Genomic DNA, 19,600 nt, shown 5'->3' with positions numbered 1-19,600 from the left:
AACTTAGCCAGGGCTTCTTGTGGTGTTAGAGCAAGGACGGATTTCGGGCAGCAGGCTTAGCCCCCTGTGGTGTGCTTGCAAAGGAGCAGTGGATCTCCTGCTGAGGGAGCAGGCTGACCAGGCAGAGCAGCGTGCAGGGCTGTGGGTCCCTACTCTCTCCTCCTCCTCTCCACCCGGAGGCATCTTGCAGCTACCTCTGCCCCCTCCCTCACCTCCCATCCTCCGCCCACACATAGCCCCCTTGCCAACCCCACAAAAAGGCCAGGCCCAGGCAGTTGTGTACAAAACCTGAAATAGTTTACTTTGCTTTCTTTTTTTTTTTTGTTTGTTTGTTTTCTTTTTCGTTCGTCTGAACTTTGCTCTAAGTTTACTTAGATTCCGTGAACTCGATACAAGAGCATTTGATATGAATCAGTAAATAAAACACCGTCATAGATAGATAGCCACGATAAACTTTGTTAGAAATGTACATGTCGCGAAAAAAATAATAATAATACTACTAATAATAATAATCATAATAAAAAAAGCCGGCGCGACGCCCTGGCCGGCTCGGGCCCCTCGGACCCCGGCCCCCGGCCGCGGGTGGCTCTGGTTCCCCGCGGGCACCGCGCCCCAGTAATGTGTGTATATAAACAAAGCCCATAAGAAATGTACAAATATAAAAAGCTACAAACATTAATAAATTACATCGTCACAAAACACGGAAAACACTCCACAAGGTGCTAGTAAAATAACTTGTCTTCCCTCCTCGTACAAGAAGTTACGCAAAGAGCTGGTACCGGCGGGCGGCGCCCCGGAGAGACTCTTCCCCTTATAAAAAAACCGGTGGTGGTTATTCCAAAAGCTATGTACAAGCTACATTCTAGGAAAAGGATGCCTCGGGAAACGCAGCTACAAAGGGCGACCGTGGAGGGGGGGGGGTTGCCTGAGAAACGCGCCCACCGCCTCACAGCCCACCCCAGCAGCCCCGGGCCGGCCCCGCGGCTTGGCCTGGAGCGGGGTCCCTCCCGCGCCGCTGCTGCTGCTGCTGCTCCGCTGGCGGCTCCTCCAGCTCGGAGCGGGGTCCCTCCCGCGCCGCTGCTGCTGCTGCTCCGCTGGTGGCTCCCCCAGCTCGGAGCGGGGTCCCTCCCGCGCCGCTGCTGCTGCTGCTCCGCTGGTGGCTTCCCCAGCTCGGAGCGGGGTCCGTCCCGCGTCGCTGCTGCTGCTGTTCCGCTGGTGGCTCCCCCAGCTCCGAGCGGGGTCCCTCCCGCGCCGCTGCTGCTGCTCCGCTGGTGACTCCCCCAGCTCGGAGCGGGGCCTCTCCCGCGTTGCTGCTGCTGCTCCGCTGGCGGCTCCCCCAGCTCGGAGCGGGGTCCCTCCCGCGTCGCTGCTGCTGCTGCTCCGCTGGCGGCTCCGCCAGCTCGGAGCGGGGCCTCTCCCGCGTCGCTGCTGCTGCTCCGCTGGCGGCTCCCCCAGCTCGGAGCGGGGCCTCTCCCGCGTCGCTGCTGCTGCTGCTCCGCTGGCGGCTCCGCCCGGGGCCGGGGGAAAGCGCCCGCTCCTTCGCAGCCGGGGTTAGTATTGGCGTTTTGCGGCTAGTCACTCTCAGCGCTCTGAGAAAGGACATCTATATTAAAAAATATTTATAGCAGGATTCTGTACACTCCGACCGCTGAAAGTTCAAAGGGATTGCTGTGGTGCTGGCCCCGGCGTCAGGCGGCAGCGCTCCCCAGGCGCGGCGCCGCCGGGCTGCCCGCCGGCCCCGCCGCTAGAGCAGCAGCTTCCCGTTCCGGTGGATCTTCAGGATCTTGCCGAGCCGCTGCTTGGCCGTGGCCATGCCCTTCTTCGTGCGCTTTCCTGGAAGGAGAGCGTGGGAGCGTGGTTAAGGGCCCGCTCCTGCCACACCAATGGCCCCACATCGGCTGCCTCTCTGCGGAGCCCCTCCGGGTTGCACCGCAGCCTCCCTGCCCGGCTTCTGCAAGGTGAGTGCCCTCCCGGGCCGTCAGAGAGAGCTGAGGAGCGCAGGCTCTGGAGAACCAGCACCAGTGACAGCCGGGACACACGGCTCACCCCCGCCCGGCTTGCATCCCTCTGAGCACACTCCCATTCAAGGTGGATGCTCATCCCATCCCTTCTCTGCTGGGGCTCCTCCTGCCTCCACAGTACCAGCTCTGCTGCCCTGCACCTGGCCTAACACCAAGCGTGGCCCATGGGTGACCTGTCTGCCCACAGGGTGACAGCCTAATCCCAGCCACTGTCTTGCTTCTCGGTGCCTCAGGGGAGAGGCTGCACACACACAGACGCCCCACAGCTCCTTGCATCTGGCAAGCTGCACCCACACACTTCCCAGGCATCTCTGGGCACTCTTTGAAAGAAATCTATGTGATGGGGATGCTGAACTAACATGCCACCATGAGTCCCGGGCCAAGCACTGCCCTGAGAACACCTGCTCCCTCACCCATCACCCTCAGACCAACCCACGTACCAACACAGCTCCACACTGCTGCTTCCCCTCTCTTCCCCTAGCACTAACGACCTGCAACCAGCCTTGGTCAGGAAACACACAGACAGGCATACAAAGACATGGACACACCCAGACATGCACACATGCTTCCTTCCTGCAGTTTCAGGCTGGCACTAGACACAGCACACCCAAAGTGGACAGAGTTTTTTCCCTGTCCCCATACTGAGGAGGAGACACTACTACCCTGAGCCTAGGTGCCTGCTTGTGAGCTGTGTGCCTCAGGTCTGTGCTCCCCATGTGCAGGTCCTGGGACTGGTGCAGCTACAGCAGCTGTTTGTGCCCCACCAGCTATCAGCTTATGGCCAAAAACTTCCCTGGTTGCCAAGGCAGCTGGGACTGCTGGGCACCACCCTGACCCAGGCAGCCTTTTCTCTTCCTGTCACGCTGCCACTGGTGCAGCTGTGTGACACCTGCAGAGACTCAGCTCCTCTCCACTTTTCCCATCTGCATATAGCTCCCCAGCCTTGAAGACCATGACACTGTGGGTGACACTTTCCATGGAAGTTTCCTGATTTGTCATCCTTTTGCCTTACTCTTTGAAACAGAGACCTTCCCTGAGCAGGTCCTAGAGCTCCCTAATTCTGCTTCACCACACCACATTCTTCCACCTTCATTCTCAGTGATGCCCATGCTGCTAGCCCCTAGGCTTAATACTTTGCGGTGCTTCATGCAGAGAGACGCCCAGAAGTCCCTCTGGTGCCCTCAGCTGTCCGAAGACCCTGCACAGGAGACCCTGAAAGTGCTCTGTTCCCTGCGAGGTCAGCTGCTTGCTTTCTTGGCACATGGCTCCTTCCCTCCTTTGAGGACTGACACCACAGGCCAAGGTGTGATCCATGTAGCCAGTCAGGCTCTGTTCACAGTGCCCTGACTGGGCTGCCCAGCTCACTGGGCCAGACTGGAGTTCAGTTCCATTCATCACTCCTCTTCCTATCACATCTTCCACAGGGGCTTGGACCCGAGTCACTACTGCCACCATCTCACCACAAACACACAATTTCAGGCAAACACATTCACCGCTCTGGTTCTGCTAACTGCCACAGGTACTACCAGCTCTGGGCAAGACCCCAGCACCTGCCATGGGCTGTGCACAGCTGTGTACGTCCTCCTGTATGGCCCATTCAAGCTGCTCTGATGTGTTCTGTGTGCCAGGACATGGTGCACTACCTCCACTCAAACACAAGAAACCTCTGCCACACTGCATCCCTTGTTACAGCAAGGCCTTTCCCAGTGGCACCCCACACTTACTCTTCACGCTGCACGGTGCCTGTCCCACACACCTGCCTCTGTCACACTTTCAGAGCAAAGCTCAAGCAGAGAATAGGAGGTCCCAGCCCAGACTTCAGGATAACCCCAGCTTTGCAACGTTCTGTCTAAAGCAGACGACAAGCAACCACTGTGTCTCTCTCAGCTGTGGTCATGTCGTTTTGTTACTCCTAGGATTTGATACTCCTCTGCTCCCTTGTGGCAGCTCTCGAGTCAGCTTTGCAGATCTGCACTGCTTTACACCCTCTGGATCAGGATGCCCTCATGTACATGTCAGCACAGGTGCGGGTGCACAAACACCACCACACCACAGCAGTGCCTGGCATAGCCCTGGGCAGAACAGACATCACAGGTTCATCTTCCCCTGAACAGGGCTTCACCAAACAGGCTGGACTGGGATGTGACCGCTGCAGGTGTTCCTTGACCTGTCTGTGATGTGATGTGATCACTGCAGGTGTTCCTCAGGAGCCTCAGGGCATGCTCAGGAGAGCTTCCTAGCTTGGGATGCCTCACCCTTGCAACAAGCAGCTCAGCAGCATTTGGGCCCTCAATGCCAGGAAAGCCAGGGCCATGGGCACTACCTCTTCCTGGGTCTGACCTACCAAAGTACTTGCCCACACCCGTGGCAGACACAACAGGTGAGGGCCCTGCAGAAGGCAGGGGTTACATCACCAGTTCACCCTTCCCCATTCCTACACCACCACCCCAGGCGTTTCCTGGTACCTTTGGTGGAGGCATTGTTCTGCGAGGATGCTGAGGGTCTCCTCTGTGTGAGGAACACACCGGGTGCCATCGGCTGCGATCCCCTGTTAGGCTGGGCGACCCCAAAGGTGCTGACCCCTGCGGTGTACTCATGATCTGTGAGGCTGCTGGCCTGGGACTCCAGCTTCGGCTCTGGTGAGCTGCCCTCCTGAGCCACTTTGTTCACGTTGGCGCTTGACAGCTTCTTTTTGGTATTTTTTTTCTTCTTGCTTTTTTGTTCCTCCTTTAAAATGACAAACATGAAGCTCAGGTTAATCCCCAGAGGACCCTTAGCTATGGCAAGGGCCGCCGGCGTCGCGTGGGCTCCCACGGTTTGCCACGTACAAAGCGCCCAGGGGCTGCTCTGATACCGTCTGGCTGACAGCTGTGGCTGCTGCACTCGCACGGCTGCTGTTCCTGCACCTACACATGAGCTTTGTGCAGAGCCTCCTGACTGGGTAGCCCTGCACAGACTGCAGTAAGTGGAAGCCAGCCAGGAGAGGCAGAGTGAGCCCACCTGGGGAGACCAGCATGGCTTTGCAGCAACAGCGCTATCGATGTTCCACAGAAACTGGCACCTCCTATCTCCAGGTCTCTTCACACACTGTCACAGTCATGTGGTGGACATTAAACACCCTCCCTGATTCACAGACTGCTTCCTGCTAGGACACAGACATTACCTCTCGACCTGTTACTGCACTTAACATGCCATGTACCGTGCCAACAGAGGTCTGTCGCCAGCCTGTTTCCCTTGACTGACTTCAGTCCTCTTCTTGACAAAACCCTGACACCATACTAGAGGTTTTCTACTCAACAGAAGGCATCACAAAATCTGCATCACAAAACCTGTCACCAAAACCTGCATCTCCTGCAACTTCACCAGCCTTGCTCCAGCAGCCTTTGTCACCTTCATGCCTCGCAGTGTCACACTGGTGGGGCCTGTGCGTGCTAGGCACTCAGCATCTCCCTGACCTCTTTACAGAGTGGGCACTTACCAACACCCAGAGTACCCTGATACCTTTGCTAAACTGCCCCCCAGTTACCCATGCTTCAGCAAGTCTTTGGAAGTAAATAAATCCTTCTGCCTGCCAGCAGCCAGCTTCCACGAGGAGGCAATCACACCAGTCACACATCAAACACAGATCACTATGAGGTCCACACTGCCCTGAGTGCCCTCCTTTTCTCTTAGCCTAGCAGCTATGCTCTCTGCAGCTCCAACGCACGGCCTGCTCTGTGCTGTGGTGTTGTGAGGTGTGTTGTGACAGCCTCGAGCTTTCCATCCCTTTGATTTCCCCAGAGACTGGCATGAATAAACCCCAAAGAGGCCTGGCACTGTGCTGCTCTTCGAACGGGACTCTGCTGCTGGGGGAGAGGGCTTTCATTGCCTGCGTCTCAGGCAGCCTCACCTGCTGTGACAGCTTGGCGGCGGCAGCGGCGAGCCCGGTCTCGATGGAGGCGACTCTCGTGCCTTCTCGCACCGGTCTGTCCTGGCGAGGCACGGAGGGGCCCACGCGTGCTACGAGGCAAGCAGATGCAGGTCAGATGCAGAAGGTGCCCCTGCGAGCGGCATAACCACACAACGGGCTGCAGGGCTCTGCTCTCCTGAGCAGGGAGGGCAGGGAAGCTGCAGCCTCTGCCCTTCTGTCCCTGAGATGTACGCGAAGGCAGGAGGTGCCACCAGCTTGCAGACACGGTGGCTTGGGGAGAATTACAGAATCATAGAATCAACCAGGTTGGAAGAGACCTCCAAGATCATCCAGTCCAACCTATCACCCTGCCCTATCCAATCAACTAGACCATGGCACTAAGTGCCTCATCCAGTCTTTTCTTGAAGACCCCCAGGGACGGTGCCTCCACCACCTCCCTGGGCAGCCCATTCCAATGGGAAATCACTCTCTCTGTGAAGAACTTCTTCCTAATATCCAGCCTAAGCTGCCAATGAAGCTGTAACACAGCCGAGCAGCTTCTCTGGCAGCTGAAGCCAAGGCCTGCGCTACAGACATGAGCATCGCTTCCCAAAGGACAGTGGAGGTGGACATGCAGTGTCACAAGCTGGTGAGATGTGGGCTGCCTCTCACATCCAGCAAGCTGCAGAGACTCCCCTGCTAGCAGGCTACGTCAGAGAGGTCTAAGGACCCCCTGGCCTGTCACTGCTTCTGGTGACACCCTTCCAGACCACCAGCTTTGGCTGAACCTGGAGGAGACCATTTCCAGACTCCCTCTTTAGGGAGGCTGCTCAGCCGTCTGAGGCTTCACTGCTAAACCACTGCTGAGGAGGCCACCAACTGTTCCATCACCAAGAGTGGGAAGGAAAACAAGCCAACAGCCCCCGAGGAAAGGCTTTTTCCTGGCAGCTGATTGACAGAAGAAGGCTAACGCTGCTCAGCATGAGTCCCAGCACACAGTATCACCTCCCACTGTGCTGGAGAGGATTTCATCCTTCAGGTGATACAGAAACTGCTGGTTGTGGTCTTGCAGTTTCCACACTACTTGTCTGGGCTTTTTGGCTGGGTGTTTAAGGACCTGCATGGCCTGGCCTGGCTCTGGGCAGCACAGACCAGAGGGACTTACCCGTTGGACTGTAAGGGGCATCATCTGAGCTTTTCCTTTTCTTTGACCGGGATTTGAATACTGGATTATCTTCATCTGATTCCAGAGAAGGGTAAACTACAGCAGGAAACAAAGACAATAGTTTCAGTGCAGGCAACAGCCCTGTCCTGCGGAGGCCACTCGCTCTGTCCACCTGTGGTGACTGCAGGCATCACAGCCGGAAAAGCAAGGGCCTCCAGAAGCACCGAGTGGTGACACAGCTGCAACAACTCCGGGGACTTTCTCCTGCTCTCCTCCACACTTGGGCGCTGCTGGCATTAAACTGTGACTAGGTACTTTTGGGATACACAGTGAGGCTTCTCAAACGAGAGCAATCAGACTTCCTCTTGCCTGCAAAGCAGCAGCACAGACAGAAGAGACAGGAAGAGGTTTCCTTATCTCCAGCTAGACTGCATTAAAGACATCAGCCAGCCACTACAGTCAGCACCACACCCTCCTGGCCCATAGAACCAGCAGAAAGAGAGACACAGGGAGAGTAGCCAAAAGATGAACCAAGGCATCCTTGCCAGGCCTCTTGGATAAACACCAAGCTCTCTGTCTGAACTCTGCCTCTGCCATGCAGCTCCTGGATTTTCTTTGCAGGTGCATTTCTCACCAGTTTGTTACCTCCCTGCTGATGTAGGCATTACTGCAGCACCTGGCCACTGACACTGCAGCCTGCTGAGCAGATGTGGCACGCCCAGAGCCTCTGCAAACCAAGCCTGCTCACAGCAAAGCCTCTCCACTCTCTGGCAGCACAGACATGGCAAATACAGCCCGCGGCTGAGCACAGCTTTGGTCGTGCATGGCATCTGTCTGCAAACCACCCTCCTGTCCAACAGCTTCCCAAAGCACCTCCCAGCACTGCCACTGCAGCCCATGCATGCAGTGCACCCTGGGAAGCCTTCTGCCATGTCACAGGAGCTCCGTTTTGCCTTGGCACCTCTGTTAACAAGGTGAAAAGATGCACTCCACTTTTCCAGTCTAGCAACTGATTTCTAGTGGCCCTACAGACTCTCCTGTTGTGCAGCATCAACCTCTACCAACTTCTCACCCTCTTTGGGCCTTCAGGCTTCCAGTCCCTACCAGTCTTCACATTAATACTTTTCTTGATTTCCTCATTTCATATACTCAAAAAATGCTCCTGCTATGATGGAACTTCCGTATCAGAACGGGACCTGGGCAGGCTGGAGAGGTGTGCCCAAGCCAACCTCATGAAGTTCAGCAAAGCCAAGGGCAAGGCCCTGCACCAGGGTCAGGGCAATCCCAGGCACAAATCCAAGATGGGTGGAGAATGGATAGAGAGCAGAGGAGAAGGACTTGGGAGTGCTGGGTGAGGAGAAGTTCAACAAGAGGGAGGAGATTCTCCCCCTTTTCTTCCCTCTCATGAGATCCCACCTGGAGAACCGTGTCCAGCTCTGGAGCCCCCAACACATGAAAGACATGAGCAAGTCCAGAGGAGGCCACAAAGATGATCAGGGAGCTGGAGCATGAAGACAGGCTGAGAGAGCTGGGGCTGTTCAGCTTGGAGAAGAGAAGGCTTCAGGGAGACCTTAGAGCAGCCTTCCAGTACGTGAAGCGGCTACAGGAGAGCTAGGGAGGGACTTCTAACGAAGGCCTGGAGTGACAGGATGAGGGGTGATGGCTTCAAACTAGAAGTGAGACATTAGGAAGAAATCCTTCCCCATGAAGGTGAGGAGGCACTGGAATAGGTTGCTCAGAGATCTGGAGGCTTCAAGCCTGAAGGTATTCAAAGCCAGGTTGGACAAGGCCTTGAGCAACCTGGTCTAGTGGGAGGTGTCCCTGCCTGTGGCAGGAGGATTGGACAAGATGACCTTTACAGGTCCGTTCTGTGAATCAGTAGTTGGGATGTGGTGGGAAAGGGAGCAAGCACACCATGGGGAACATAGGGAGCATCTGCAGATGTGCACAGAGGGGACCCTGCAGGGCAGGCAGATGCTTTCTCAGACAGCTTTGCTCATGCTTACCATAATCTGAATCTTTAAAGCAGGCATCTAAGTGGTCCTGATCCTCATCATAATCCTCCATGTCGATGCTGTTCTTTGTGCTCTTCTTCAGCAGCTGCTTGCTGGTGTTTTTGTTGCCACCCCCTCCTGCTTTTTTAGAGTTTTGTGTGGAGATGGAGTTGTTCTTCGCCTGGTTGGTGCCCCAAGACGTCTGCAGGCAGGACTCTGATGACTGGAGGTTGGCCATGGAGAGCATGCCCTGGATGGCTTCCTGTGTGCTGGGCGAGGCAGGTGGCTGGCTGTGGGGAAAGGTGGAGAAACACCAGAGCTGTTAGAGCTTAGAATCAGAGAATCATATTGTTGTCAGGGCTGGAAGGGACTTCAAGGATCACCCAGTTCCAACTCCCTGCCATGGGCAGGGACACAACACACTACATAAGGTTGCCCAGAGCCACATCTAGCCTGGCCTTCAAAACTTTCAGGGATAAGGCTTCCACCCTGGACAACCTGTTTCAGTGTCTCACCACCCTTATGGTGAAGAACTTCTTCCTATGGTCTAACCTGAATGTCCCCACTTCTAGTTTTGCTCCATTCCCTCCAGTCCTATCACTACCTGACACCCTAAAAAGTCCCTCAACAGCTTTCTTGTAGCCCCCTTCAGAGGCTGGAAGGTCACAATAAAGTCTCCTCACAGCTTTCTCCTCTCCAGACTGCACAACCCCAACTCTCTCAGCCTGTCCCCATGGCAGAGCAGCTCCAGCCCTCTGATCATCCTTCGTGGCCCTTCTCTGGACACGCTCCAGCACCTCCAGATCTTTCCTGTAATAGAGGCTCCAGAACAGCTTCCAGAAACACAGCAGCCCCTGACTCCTTTCAACGCAGAGTGGTACTGCCAGAGACTTCTTGGCTCATGGCCTCTGAGCAGCTGGGCTGCTACTTCATTTTGACAGCACAGCAGGCTTGGGCTGCTGCCCCAGAAGCCAAGAAGCTGTGTGGCTGGGCATTGCCATGGGCAGCTCTCTGGGGGCTGCTGCTGCTGGTGGTTGAGGACAGGGGTCAGGTAACTTTTCAAAGCCTGTACCAACAACACAGTGTCTCTGTGACTGACTCTGAGGGCTTCAGGGTCAGCACTGGAGGGGCATGTCATGGTGGGCTTCTCCTAAACACTGCCAAGCAAGCAGAGGTAAAATTTGACCAACTGATGTGGTGTTGTGCTCTGTTTTCACAGGTTTGGAAGAAGAGCTGCTACCATTAAAGAGGATGATGGAAGTGAGAGCAGCCCTGCAGAAAAATGACTTGGGAATTCTGATGGATGAAGACAACATCACAGAACACCAGACATTAATTCTGCAGCAGGCAGAACACATCAGCAAATATTTCCAGAACTTGGGAGTTTGAGCAAATAATGAAATGCAATAAAACCTGTCTGTAGTAAAAATTGTTGGCAGTGCTGCAGTGGAAGCCCCTGACACAGCACTTTCCAAGTCAACCAGCAGTGCCACATCACTTTCTCTTATTTCATTCTACATTTAATCCACTTGAAACCGTTACAGGACTCCAGACAGAGCAATGCACGAGACATAATGGGAGCTTCTGGGCACTAATTGCTTTTATAACTAATCCTGACAATGAGGTAAGAGTGGAGTTGGGAGATCCTGACAAACTTCTTTAGGGAAGAGAGCTTTTCATCCTTTCATCATCATGCCAGCTGTCTGAGCCTGCTCCCTGTCTGAGGCAAACCTTGCACCATCTCTAGGAAATTAACAGATTTTCTTTCCAGTTTCTACACACCCACACCCCCCTACACCCCCCAAGCTTTTTCTGCACAGACTGGACTCTTAAAACACTGCAAACAGACCATCAAGCACTGACCACAAATGGGCAAATCTGAGAGGAACTGCCTTAAGCAACACGAGCCTCAACAAATAAATTGTGGAATATGATCAAAACCAGTGGCTCTGAGACTCCAACCACAGCCTGACTCGAGGAGGGGGGGGGTGAAATGTCTCCAAGAGACAAAGCTGCACATGGGGTAAAGTGTTTCTCATTAGGGCATGTGCTTGGCTCTGCTTCCATTAGAAGAATTTCAGCTTTCTAAGACACACACACACAAAAAAGAAGAAAATCAAGAAGGAGCAGGAAGCAATTTTTCAGCTCTGGAATGCCATATCCCCTTTCTGTAGCTTCAGCAGTGATTTAAACTATCTGTGAGTTACACTCAGTGACTGTAAAGGAGCAGAAGCAAAGCAGCCAAAGTGCTTTTGCCTCCCCCCGCCCCCTGTGCTCCCTTCCTAGCAGCTGGCTGCTGAGGGCCCTTCCAGCACACAGCAAGGTGGCACTTGGCAGCTCCTGGCAGCTCTGCTTTGCTCTCCTTAAGCTGAAAGCTGAGATTGTGGGTTAGCAGAGGAAAGGGCACAGTGACAGACTGGTTGTGCTTCTTGCAGCTGTGTGTAATTCTGGAGCCCCCAGCACAAGAAGGACATGGAACTGTTGGAACCAGTCCAGAGGAGGCCACAAAGATGCTCAGAGGGCTGCAGCAGCTGTGCTATGAGGACAGGCTATGGGAGTTGGGGCTCTGCAGCCTGGAGAAGGCTTTGAAAAGACCTTGCCTTTCAGTATCTGAAGGGAGCCTACAGAAGAGCTGGGGAGGGACTATTTTACAAGGTCTTGTAATGCCAGGACAAGGAGTAATGGGTTTAAACTGGCAGAGGGGAGATTTAAACTGGATGTTAGGAAGAAGTTCTTTACAGTGAAGGTGGTGAGACACTGGCACAGGTTGCCCAGGTAGGTTATGGATACACCTCCCTGGAGATGTTCAAGGCCAGGTTGGATGAGGCCTTGAGTGACCTGTTCTAGTGGGAGGTGTCCCTGCCTGTGGCAGGGGGTTGGAACTGGATGATCTTTGAGTTCCCTAAATGTAAACCATTCTGTGAGTCTGTAGTTTAGCTCCCCTGTAAGGTTTCACTGCTTCTTTTCACTCCTGCAAAGACACACGACTGAGATGAGTTTACCTCAGCAACTGTTTACTGCCTACAGCAAGCACCTGGAGTTTTCTGGCTGCAGGTGGTGCAGGAGCTGGAAGAGGCCCACTCTGGAAACTGCTCTGGAAGCAGGCTTCCCCTGCAACCTAGCACCACATGGTAAACCTTGGTGCAGCAGCTGCACAGTCCACAGGCAAAAGAACCAGGCAGATGGGCAAGAAGGCATGGCCAAAGCAGCATGGTGACCACAGAGCTGAGTTGTGGAGGACAAGTCCAGGGTATGCCAGGCCCAGCTCCCACCCAGAGCCCATGCTGAGCTGGTACATGACAAGCCAAGGCAGCATCCACACCAAGCACCTGAACTCGTGAGCCTGCTGAGCCATGTACACATCATCTGCTGGAGTGAGCCCAGTGAAGGCTATGAGGATGACAAAGGGACTGGAACATCTCTGCTACAGAGAAAGGCTGAGAGCTCTGGGACTGTTTAGTCTGGAGAGGAGAAGGCTAAGAGGGGATCTGATCAATGTCTATGAGTATCTGAGGGCTGGGTATCAGGATGAAGGTGCCAGGCTTCTTTTGGTGGTGCCCAGTGCTAGGAAAAGGAACAATGGGTACAGGCTGGAACCCAGGAGGATCCACTTCAACATGAGGAGAAAATTCTTAGATGTGAGGGTGCTGGAGCCCTGGAGCAGGCTGCCCACAGAGGCTGTGGAGTCTCCTTCTCTGGAGACTTCCCAAGCCTACCTGAATGTGTAACGTGCCCTGGGTGATCCTGCTCTGGCAGGGGGTTGAACTCGATGATCTCTGGAGGTCACTTCCAAGCCCTACCACTCTGTGATTCTGTGATCTTGCCTCTCTGCTGCTGCTCCCCAGAGCTGAAACTGGCAGCATGTTTTCACATTAGGAGCAGTGAGAAGCACCATACCAGAAGGAAACATTGCCTGTCCAGCACAGAATTCCAGAATTCTGTGGTGGTGACTGCCACCTCCCTGGGTAGCCCATTCCAGTGCCTGAGAACCCTTTCTGGGAGGAAATTCTTCCTAAAAGTCCAACCTGAACTTCTCTTGGTGCAACTTCAGGTTAAAACTCATCCCAAACAGAATCTCTCCCATGGCTGACCCCCCTGCAGTGCTGGTAGGGAGCATGTGATGAGGAGCAGGGAAGGGCATCTCATCTGAGTGGGTACCCGAGGAAGAAGCCATCTGTACGGCTGTGTGGCACAGGTGGCTTTGCCCCCAGCACACAGAGCTCTCTGCAGCTGGTCCTTGGCTTGTGTTTATGCCTCGGGGCCTTGGTGGCCCAGAGCAGCTTGCTGTTGCTAGCAGTATCTTCATGGGGGAGGAGAAGAGAAACCATCCCTCAGGCTATGCTTTGGGGCTTTCACAGGGCCTGGATTAGTCACCCAGTCTCAACAAGAGCATCCTTTCCCTGAAGGCAGGTTCCAGAGCAGGTGGCCATAGGCAAACTGCCACGAAGGTGACAAGAACACACCCAGTCCAGCACAGACAGGTGAAAGTTGTACCTCCTTAGCTGAGGCTGGTCCAACAGCAATGAGTCTAGTTGAGAGGTGTCCTGCCTATGGTGAGGGGTTGGAGAAGATGATCTCTGAAGTCCCTTCCAACCTAAGCCACTGTATGATTCTATGATATGAAAGAGAAGCAAACCCAGGAAAGGACTTCCACTGTAGGCATGGAAGTATCCAGGAAAGAGTCTGGGTTTTTCCAAGCCATGTGCTTCGGTGGGGAGAACAGTGACCAAGGGTAGGGTAGATGGTTTCCTATTTTCATCTTCCAGCCATTCTGGGCCCTGCCCCTCTGAATGGAAGGAGTGCTGGTCGTTGTCATTACTTCTTTACATTACTACTACACTAGAAAACATTTCTCCTGCCCTCAGGCTGCATTCAGTGAGCTCTCTCTTCCTTCTGAACGACTCATCTGTTACAGCAGTATTGCTAAAGTGGGTGCTCTGTGTTTTCAGCTGTGAAATGCCTCCATTTGTCGAGATGATACCACCAAAATCTTTCCCACCTCTGCTTTCAGGTCACAGGACAAAGAAGGAATTTGCCTTCTGGAGAAAAAGCAGCTCCTGAGCTGCAGAATTCCTTCTGACCCCCGCACACTCCCTGCACACAGGAAAGAAAAGCCACTTTTGTTTATGGAGAAGAGGAAAAAGCATCCCTCGGTGCATACCTGTTGGTGTTATACTCTAAACCCCCAACTTCCTTGCTTGCCTGCAAAAGGTCAAGAATTCCTGCTGAGCTCCCAGTCTCCTTCTTTACTTTGGAGTTGCACCCTGGCTTGGCCTCCGTGTCGATGTGAAGCAGATCTTCATCTGAGGAGTCATCGCTCTGCAAGAACAAGGGAAAGGCTCAACAGGGCAGGAGGTGCCTGGGGCAGCCAACAAGGGCAGTGCAGTGACTGCTGCAGCCTGCTGCTGCTCCTGCTAGGCCCCCAGTCAAAGACACAGGGCTAGCACTGGTGCTTTGCTGTCATGAACACATAAAGCAGCCCAGGCACAGGGACGATCAGCCCCCTTGCAGCCTGCAGGCATGCTGGGCTTTTGTCTCCCCTTCCAACCCTGCAGAACCAGCTCTGAGATCTGATCCTGCACATAGGACCTCTATCAGTGCTGTTTCCAGGTGCTGTGCTGCCTTCTCAGCCCTTGCCTCTCATCTGGAGACCCAGGCAACAAAAGCAGCCAGTGTGTGGCTCAGACACACGAGGGCACAGATGTCCCTCTTGCAAGACTGTTAACACAGCCAGGTCAGACATGGGGTCAGACTCACCTCTGCCACCCCTGCTGCATGAGAACAGGCAGATCTGGCAGTGGAACAGGATGGATACACAAGCAGTGGCATCCAGCCACCTCTCTGGAGCTGGGACCTCTATGCACTACAGACTAGAGTGTAAAAGAAAACTTCTTCCCTGCTGCTGCTCTACTGTCAGGCCTCCAGAGTCCCAACCCCCATTGCTTAGACTGCCAGGCACTGTCCTCTCCAGGAGCTGGTTCTCTTCTTGGGCCAGGGAGACACCAGCATGTTGTGTCCTGTTCTCTGTGCATTGCTCTCCAGACACCAACTACTGACTCAGGCAAGGAGCTCTGCACGTGAAGATCTCTGAGCCAAAGCAGGGTGCTTTAAAGGGATTCCTCAGTTCTTAGGCCCAGCCATTTCAGTCACCTGCAGTTGACAATTAAGAAGCTGTTTTGCTTCACCTGATTCATCCAGACCGTAACAGGAATTTGAATTCACCACAGTTGGGGAAAACTTTGCATTTTGATGTCACTTGATGTTATTCATCTCCAGCAATGAGCTGCAATTGCTGACACAGAATGAACACCCTCCTGTACTCAGCACTGGGCACATCTTGACTATTTGGTTCAGTTTTGGAGTTCTTTCTACAAGAAGGAGATTGAGGAGCTGGAGCAGGTCCAGAGAAGGACAAGGAAGCTGAGAAATGGTCTGGAGAACAGGGCTGGTGAGGAGCAGCTGAGGGACCTGGGGTGTTTAGTCTGGAGAAGAGGTGGCTGAGGGGAGACCTCACTGATCTTCACAGCTCCCTAAAACGAGGCTGGAGCCAGGTAGGGTTTGGTCTCTTCTCCCTAGTATCGAGTGATAGGACAAAAGGAAATGACCTCAAGTTGCCCCAGGGGAGGCTTAGATTGGACATTAGAGGAAACTTCTTAACTGAAAGGGCTCTCAAACCCTGGCAGAGGCTGGCCAACAAAGTGTTTGAATCCCCATCCCTAGAGGTGTTTGAAAGAGGCAGAGCTGTGGTGCTGAGGGCCATGGTTTAGTCTCAGACTTGGTAGTTAGAAACTGGTTGAAGTGGATAATCTTAAAGGGCTTTTCCAAGCCTAACAACCACAGGACTGTGAAATACCAAATGAGATGAGATCAGGGTATCAGCATTACCCTGAGTTCCACCTGTCAAACACGAAGATGGAAAACTAATGTCCAGTGTTCAAAGCACACGGAAAGACGACAGCCACAAGCTGGGAGGACAGCCTGGGACAGAGCCCTGTGCCTGTCAGCAAGGTAGGATGAAGGGAGGTACAACAGAAAACTCCTCCTGACCCTCCCTATTCCTTCTTCGGGCTTGCTCCTGTTCTCGTGTTGTGCAGCTGTCACGGTCCCCACACACAGTGTCCGTCGGCCCTTGACCGGGTATGAGCAGCTCCAGCCACAGCACCAAGTTATGCTTAGTGCTGGCAGTGTCTGGTGCCAGCTATTCTGGGCAGACTGGCACTGCAGAGTGAAGGGGAGAATGTGGCAAGAGCCTGTAAGGAGGCTGTGCCACTGCAGCAGGGCCCCACACCCCATTCCAGGTGCAGTACCAACCCTACCTTGTAGGACGCTGACTCCACCTTTGGCTTCTTCACGGGAGTGTGCTGCAGGCTGTCCTTTTTATCTGATAAAACTGGAACAAGAAGGAAGGAAACTAAAGTCAGGACTCCTTTCTCTCCAAAACACAGCTCTCCTAATGACTTCCCTTGGACTGACAGTTAAGATGTGGGTTCTGTATCAGCAGCCACAGGCTGTAAAACCTACTTTGGGACAATCAATATTGGTTGAGTCGCCAACCCTGAATGTGTTTAAGGGTGGTTTGGATGTGGTGCTTAGGGACAGGGTTTAAGATGAATCTTGTAGGGTAGGATTACAGGTTGGACTTGGTGATCCTGAGGGGCATTTCCAACCTGGGTGTTTCTGTGGTTCTGTGATATCAGACTGTGCAGGGTACAGACCAACCAGGAATTGTCCTTACAGGGCAGTTCTCTTTTCGTGGTGTTCTTCTTCCTCCTGATGGGAAACTCATCGATTTTCAGCTCTCCATCATCTGACACATACTCATACTCATCACGAACAGGTTTGGCTTTGTCTTCTTTAAAATTCTGCAGTGAGCCAAACACACTGGTGTTCAGCTGGGGCTTGACCCCTTTTGACCTGAAAAGAAAGAGTCAACAATTGCAGATCAGTAACAACAAGGACTAGGAGACAGCCTGACAGAGAGGAAGACAATCAGCATCTGCGTGCAGTGCTCTGCACACTGGCGCCAAGGCAATGAAGGTAATCTGACACAGAATCACAGGCTGGTTTGGGCTGGAAGGCACCTTTCAAAGTCGTGTAGCCCAATCCCTTGCAGTCAACAGGGACATCACAGACCCATACAGCCTGACCTGGGATGGTTCCAGGCACGGGGCATCTCCCAACTCTCTGGGCAACCTGGGCCAGGGTCTCGCCACCCTCAGCATCAAGCATTTCTTCCTTCTCTCCAGTTTGAATCTCCCTCTTCTAGTTCAAGCCATCAGCCCTTGTCCTGTCATAAGAGACCCTGTTCAAAAGTCTGACCCCAGTTTTCTGATCAGCCCTCTGAAGTACTGAAAGACCACCAGGTCTCCCTGGAGCCTTCTCTTCTCCAGGCTGAACAAGCCCAACTCTCTCAGTCTGGTCTCACAGCAGAGGGCTTCCTTCCAGCTTTCCCAGCATTGCCGTGGCTCTCCCAGCACTGCAGGTGAGGTCTCAGCAGAGTAGAGGCAGAATCCCTTCCCAGCCCTGCCCACACTGCTGGGGATCAGCCCAAAGGCTGGCTCATCTCCAGCTTTCTGTACACCAGCACTCCCAAGTCCTCCACAGGGCTGCTCTCAATCTCATCATTCCCCCACCTGAATTGATACCAGAGATTGCCCCAACCCAGGTGCAAGACTCTGCATTAGGTCATGAGGTTCACCTGATCCCACTTCTCCAGCTTGTCCAGGTCCCTCTGAATGCTATCATGTCCCTTTGGCATATCAACTCAGCTTGGTGTCATCTGCACACTTGCTGAGGGTGCTTTTGATCCCACTGATGAAGACACCGAACAGCACTGATCCTAGCACAGAAACCTAAGGGACACCACTTGTCACCAATTTCCATCTGGACATCAGGCCACTTACCCAAGCAACTTCTTGTTAGAGAAGGAGAAGGTGAATTTGTTGTCCTTGTTTCCTGACAGAGGTGTCTTCTCAGATTTGTGCTCCTCTTCCATTTTCAGAAGTGAGTCAGGTTTGCTGTTCTGAAAGGCAGAAAGACCCAAAACAAAAAGGTGAAATGAGTTAAATGAGTTGATGACATTTCAGACTCCTAGGTAAGCTCAGGGAATCCTCTGATCCCTATGCAGACAGAAATCCCCTTCCCCACACATTGTGAGCAAGTGAGGATTCCACTCTTCCACAGCCTCACCTGGGTTTCAGTCGAGGGACTTGCTCCCATTCCAGAAGCACTTCAGTGCCAGTTTAAGCAGTGCCCTCCACAAACACAATGCCACATTTACATCTGGCTCTCTCCAATTGGTGCAGGCTGAAGGAGGATGCTAAACACACCCTTTGAGCCCAGGCTAAGCACACTGCTCTTCAGCATTGCACTGCTGTGGCTGAGGACAGTACCCAAGGACACTGCCTGCCACTCCCAAACACAACCACGTCTTCTTCCTAGGTTCCCCATGCTGCCTCCACACCTTCAGAAGAGCCTGAACTGCCAAAGCCCTTCAGTGCAATGGAAACCTTGGATTGTTTTTCAGTATCACCTCAATACTCTCCTCCTCAGCTGTCCTGGCAGTGGTGCTCACAGATCCAATCATGTTACCCATGACATTTTTGACACAACAAACGTGGATGTCTTCAACCTCAATGATTTATGATGCTCAGCAGTTTCCCCACGTGGAAATACATCAACCTTTGGGGTGGTTTAGAGGATTTGTTTGCACCTTTACCATTACAGAACCATGGAATCACAAACTCATTTCAGTTGTAAAAGACCTTTGAGATCAGAGTCCAACCATTCACAGAACCACAGAACATTAGGAGTTGGAAGGGACCTCGAAAGATTATCCAGTTCAACTCCCCTGCCAGAGCAGGATCACCCAGAGCAGGGCACACAGGAACACAGCCAGGCAGATTCTGAAATTCTCCAGAGGAGACTCCACCACCTCTCTGGGCAGCCTGCTCCAGGGCCCCAGAAACCTGTCAGGGAAAAAGTTTCCCTACTGTTCCCATGGCACCCAGGCACTCCGGCCTGCACCCAGTGCCCCTTGCGCTGTCTTTGGACGTCCCTGAGCAGAGCCTGGCTGCATCCTCCTGACACTGCCCTGCACATCTTTATCAGCAGCAATGAAGGCAACCCTCAGGCTCCTCTGCTCCAAGCTCCAAGCCACAGCTTCCTCAGCCTGGCCTCACAGGGAGGTGTTCAACTGCCTGCAGCAGCTTGGTGGCTCTGAGCCGGACTCTCTCAAGCCTTCCCTGAGGTCCTTCTTGAACTGAGGGGCCCAGGACTGGAGAACTGGACATAATATCTCTAACTCTACCAAGTCTGGTACTAAACCACATCCCTCAGCTCCACATCTCTGCCTCTTTTAAACATCTGCAGGGATGGAGATTAGAAGTTCACAAAGCAGGCAAGAGCCAGACAGCTGCTTCTGTGACAAAGCCTGATGTCACCTTGCTTTCAGTGGCACCTGGAGCAAAAATGTAGTAACTGTTCTATGAAGGAATTCCACTCACCATGCATTAGCCCTCCAGGAAGGCAA

General features: G+C 53.5%; 1 protein-coding gene across 4 annotated transcripts in view; it reads right to left on the bottom strand.

Annotated features, from left to right (window-relative positions):
* Positions 1–432: 432 nt before the first annotated feature.
* PHF2 (PHD finger protein 2) overlaps positions 433–19,600 on the bottom strand; it is an 84,334-nt gene continuing 65,166 nt past the window's right edge. For 3 of the 4 annotated variants that reach the window (XM_064156295.1, XM_064156294.1, XM_064156296.1), the window contains 9 exons: positions 17,973–18,091; positions 16,805–16,983; positions 16,386–16,459; positions 14,231–14,388; positions 9,082–9,359; positions 7,076–7,171; positions 5,911–6,020; positions 4,487–4,748; positions 433–1,833 (listed from right to left, as the gene is read on the bottom strand). In XM_064156295.1, the coding sequence (XP_064012365.1) occupies positions 1,745–1,833; positions 4,487–4,748; positions 5,911–6,020; positions 7,076–7,171; positions 9,082–9,359; positions 14,231–14,388; positions 16,386–16,459; positions 16,805–16,983; positions 17,973–18,091 (1,365 nt within the window). In that variant the 3' untranslated portion in view covers positions 433–1,744. The remainder of the gene's footprint in view (positions 1,834–4,486; positions 4,749–5,910; positions 6,021–7,075; positions 7,172–9,081; positions 9,360–14,230; positions 14,389–16,385; positions 16,460–16,804; positions 16,984–17,972; positions 18,092–19,600) is intronic. The other variant, XM_064156297.1, reaches the window with a different exon arrangement.

This window comes from Pogoniulus pusillus, chromosome 16 (assembly GCF_015220805.1).
Source record: "Pogoniulus pusillus isolate bPogPus1 chromosome 16, bPogPus1.pri, whole genome shotgun sequence".
Lineage (NCBI taxonomy): Eukaryota > Metazoa > Chordata > Aves > Piciformes > Lybiidae > Pogoniulus > Pogoniulus pusillus.
The sequence above is the reverse complement of the archived record's forward strand: the minus strand, read 5'-3'. Positions and strand labels throughout refer to the sequence as shown.